Source organism: Mesitornis unicolor, unplaced genomic scaffold, assembly GCF_000695765.1.
Source record: "Mesitornis unicolor isolate BGI_N332 unplaced genomic scaffold, ASM69576v1 scaffold40041, whole genome shotgun sequence".
Classification (NCBI taxonomy): domain Eukaryota; kingdom Metazoa; phylum Chordata; class Aves; order Mesitornithiformes; family Mesitornithidae; genus Mesitornis; species Mesitornis unicolor.
Window position 1 is genome coordinate 9,805 of NW_010162479.1, and position 3,809 is coordinate 13,613.

The window sequence follows — 3,809 nt, forward strand, 5'->3', positions numbered from 1 at the left end:
TCAATCAACCTGACAGTTGGCTACTTATCTGCTTTGAAGTTCTAAAGACAGTCATACTTCCCACTAACAACTTTGCTTTAAGTGTAACAGCATACATTTTAGCTCTTGTTTTTTAAGCATAAATCTGAATACAAAAGTTCTGAAAGGTTTTACAGTGCTTTAAAGTTAATCCCCTCAAAATTCTTGTTAAAAGACACTTTCCTACAGATGACACTGTATAAAGCTCATTTGCACACTGCTAAAAAGCAAGTAGAACATGAGACTTCATAGTAAAGCAGAGAAACAGTATTTTCTGCTCTAATATTAAAAAAGGAAGTATCATTTATCAATAAAAGTGTACATCCAAAGCCCTAACCTACTTACAGTTTGATACTAGGTGGAATGCAAACAGACCCTATTTTCTTCAAGACTGCAGCTTTTAGCAGCTACAACTGCTAATATTTGAAAAACATGCCTACATTTTGCATCATTTTTTAAACAGATCTAGCATGAATAGCTTGCAAGAACCATAGCCATTCCTGAACCTCATCCCCAAAGTAAAACTTTAAAACTAACTAGATCTAGACATCCCTCAAATTTACAAAACAGGCTGAAAACAAAGAAAAACTGAATCTACCATTCTTTTGTAAGAATGCAAGACTCAATGTCACATTTCATTGCTCGGTGAAATTTAAGTCTTCAGCTTGGTTTTTAAGCAGCTGTCTAATTCTTTCCTAAGTGTAACTGACAGAGTACTGGACTATAGTTCAAGTCACTTTGAAATGCATTGGTGAGAAGTTAACTTTCAAATTAGATGTACAGCTAGGCATCTACTAGTTTTTACAGTTTAATCAAACTATCAATCCATGCTGACCTGAGATCTTATTGAAGTTAATGTTCACATTTCTGTGTGAGCTTCAAGGTCAAATTCAAGACCTAACATGTCTGCAGAGGTAGAATGGGATTTCTGTAACATTTCCCAAAAAGGGAAATATGCAGCATACAAATGTCCACAAGTCAGTGGAAATGCAGAACAATTCAAAACCCTTGAACTCCTATTTAGTTTTAGGGACTGAATCTTCTGTCAGCTCTTCCCACGTTTACACTGCACTGATCCAAACAAGTTACAAGTTGCAAGTTGCAAACACTGTGCTCTGGTCTCCTGTTGTACTTGGGGAAGTAACCACATACTCAGTGATCCACTGATGCACAGCCGGCCTCCCTGTGTTACCCGCCAGGCTGGGAGAAGCACATGCTTCGAGCACACTCTTGTGGCCACGTGCAACCACATCAACATCAGAGCTGAGAAGGACACAAGGTGGCATGTAGGCATCTTGGACTGGTTTCTTTCACAAAGGCGGCCAGAAATTACAGAAGTGAATCAAGCACCAGAGGTGACCTGCTGCAGAAACATCATTCCATGAGCCTGGTATTTGGAAAGAGCTTTTATCAAGAGAAATGCTACATTGAAAACAACAGTGCAAAACAGAGCCAACCAGAGAAGTTAGTGGTTACTTCAGTGTTCAAGAGCCTCCACCCTCCTGCTTCCTCTCTCCTTTCCAGAGAGGAAAGAACACACTTGTCTTCTCTTTCTACAACACCTGAGGTGCTGCGTATCTTATGAAGATTAAATACAACCCTATTCATTTATCATTATTTAAATGCTGTCTGTGCTGGAAGGTAAGCTGAAACTCCATCCTCATTCCATGGCCAACTTCATGTGATCTTCACAGGTGATTTCTTGTGTGCGCAGAGGAGGGTGACATAAGGAACCCCAATGAATGCCCACCTTTCACTGGGCCAGAACTTTATGACAGGGCCCTGCTCGGGGATCTCAGAGGCAGCATCAAAGTAAGCAAAGCAGACACAGCCCAGGTACGCCGCAAGGCAAATCAAAATGTGCCTGAAATCATATAGGGAAATAAAATTGTGAGCTTTTAAGTAGACCTGCAACACAGGTAATGCTATGCCCACCACTTCGCCCTGCTACCTCCCCCCAAAAAAGAAAAATCAGTAACATGACTTCAATAGAGCAATCAAATATATCACCATGTTTTAAAATCAGTCTGTTCTTCACCTTCTTCCCCCGAGTCCCCCATACGGTTGCTGTCTACCCTTTGGATGCAGGCAAAAATAAAGAAAACTACAAAACCGTAGCTCATCCTTGGTCTAAACTGGCTGCAGCTGTTTGGTCTCTATGCATCTGATAGCTCTGTGTAGAAATGATGAGCACAATTTGTAATGTAAGGCATCAAAACCTTTCACTGCTCCTCTACTTCATCCTCAGTTGTTAACAGTGGAAGTTTAAGCTTTCACAATTGCTGCTCCAGTTGAGCAGTGCTGTAGGGTTTTTAGTAACCAGTAGGGCAAGGAATTCAGTTGCAATTAATCAACTCAGTGTCTGAAGAACCTTATCAGGCCAAAGAGCCTCTAAATCTGACACCTTGGATAGCATGAGACTTGCTCTGGGCTTATAATCTTACCAGTAAATCCATCTAGCACTAACCAGAAATAGACACCAGGCAGCACAGAAGGGTAATGAGGTGAGGACATACCAAATTTGCATCAAACTATGGAGTTTATACACAACACTTACCATACACAGTGCAAATAGGGGAAGTTAAATGAGGACCAGATCTCACAAAATGCTCTGTCACTGATCCAGCAGAAAAGGGCTAGCATCCACCAAAGACCTGAAAAGAGACCTAGTTTGTACACACGCAGGTTTTCACACCTGAGGAAAAAAACGGAGAGAAATTGTTAGAAAACAAAATTTGCTTTGTAATGGTAGCATGATGATTTTTGGCTGTACATATTTTAAAGTAGGATTCATAGTGCCAGGTACACATCTTTAAAATGGCTCCACCATATCTGTCCTTAACTGAGTAACTTTACTTACACTAAATATGGCTCTGATGCAATGCAGTGGTGAGGTGACAAAACAAATCTTTTCATCAGTAGCTGTGTTTTGGGTATTGTCTTAAGTACCAGTGTGCAAATGGTGGGCAAACATCAAAGTATTCCCATATCGAGGGAGGGGTATCTAGGACAACTAATGATTAGTTACACATATGGTCTGGTAATCACCAGCCATGCAGAAAGTGCTCAGATTTCTTCATATTTGTCACTATATAGAGATTGGTAAAAAAATGAACTAGATGAGGGTTTTTTCATTGGTTAGTTGATTCCTCCCTTGCTGCTACAAGTTAGCATTGTGCAATGTAACAGTTAGAGATCTTCCAAGACAGCAGCCTCTACCCAGAGGGCACAAAGCTGCATGCTTAGCAGAGGCTGCAAGGATCCACATCACAGAATTCCTCACATTGACTATGCCACAGTTCTCCTCCTCTACAAGAAACCTCACTTTTTGATATAGGGGTACACCAGAGAGAAAGAGAGCACAAACACTTGCTGTCGTCACATGCAGTTGACCATCACTGAATACAACAACAGATGCCAGGATACTTGAATAGCATTACCTGTGTTGCAGGTCTACTCAAAAGCTCACAATTTTATTTCCCTGTATGATGCTTTGTTCTTTTCCACATCTTGGATCTATCCTAACAACTATGCAGGTTTGTCCAAAAGAGTAAAATTAGGAAAAATGAGGCATCAATATAATCTTCAGGTTCCAAAACGCTACTGAAGTCAATAATTTGATGTCTGCCTACACTTGCTATTCTGGGTTTAGGCCTCTTGGTGTCAGTAGATGCAATTTTGTTGTTACTGAGATCTATACAGCAAAGCTAGACCAGGACATGACCCACCCTATGTGGCCAAGGAAAGGCAAGGCTCAGCTCCCTTGCCTTCAGCAAGAACAAGGCTATGAT

General features: G+C 40.8%; 1 protein-coding gene across 1 annotated transcript; it reads right to left on the reverse strand.

The window, feature by feature from the left end:
• Positions 1 to 1,695: 1,695 nt before the first annotated feature.
• LOC104547807 (alkaline ceramidase 2-like) lies at positions 1,696 to 2,713 on the reverse strand (the record flags this gene model as incomplete). Its single annotated transcript, XM_010193639.1, has 2 exons — positions 1,696 to 1,882; positions 2,576 to 2,713. Coding segments are annotated over 2 exons (325 nt in total), but the record flags the coding sequence as incomplete, so codon positions are not given.
• Between the last annotated feature and the right edge of the window lie 1,096 nt (positions 2,714 to 3,809).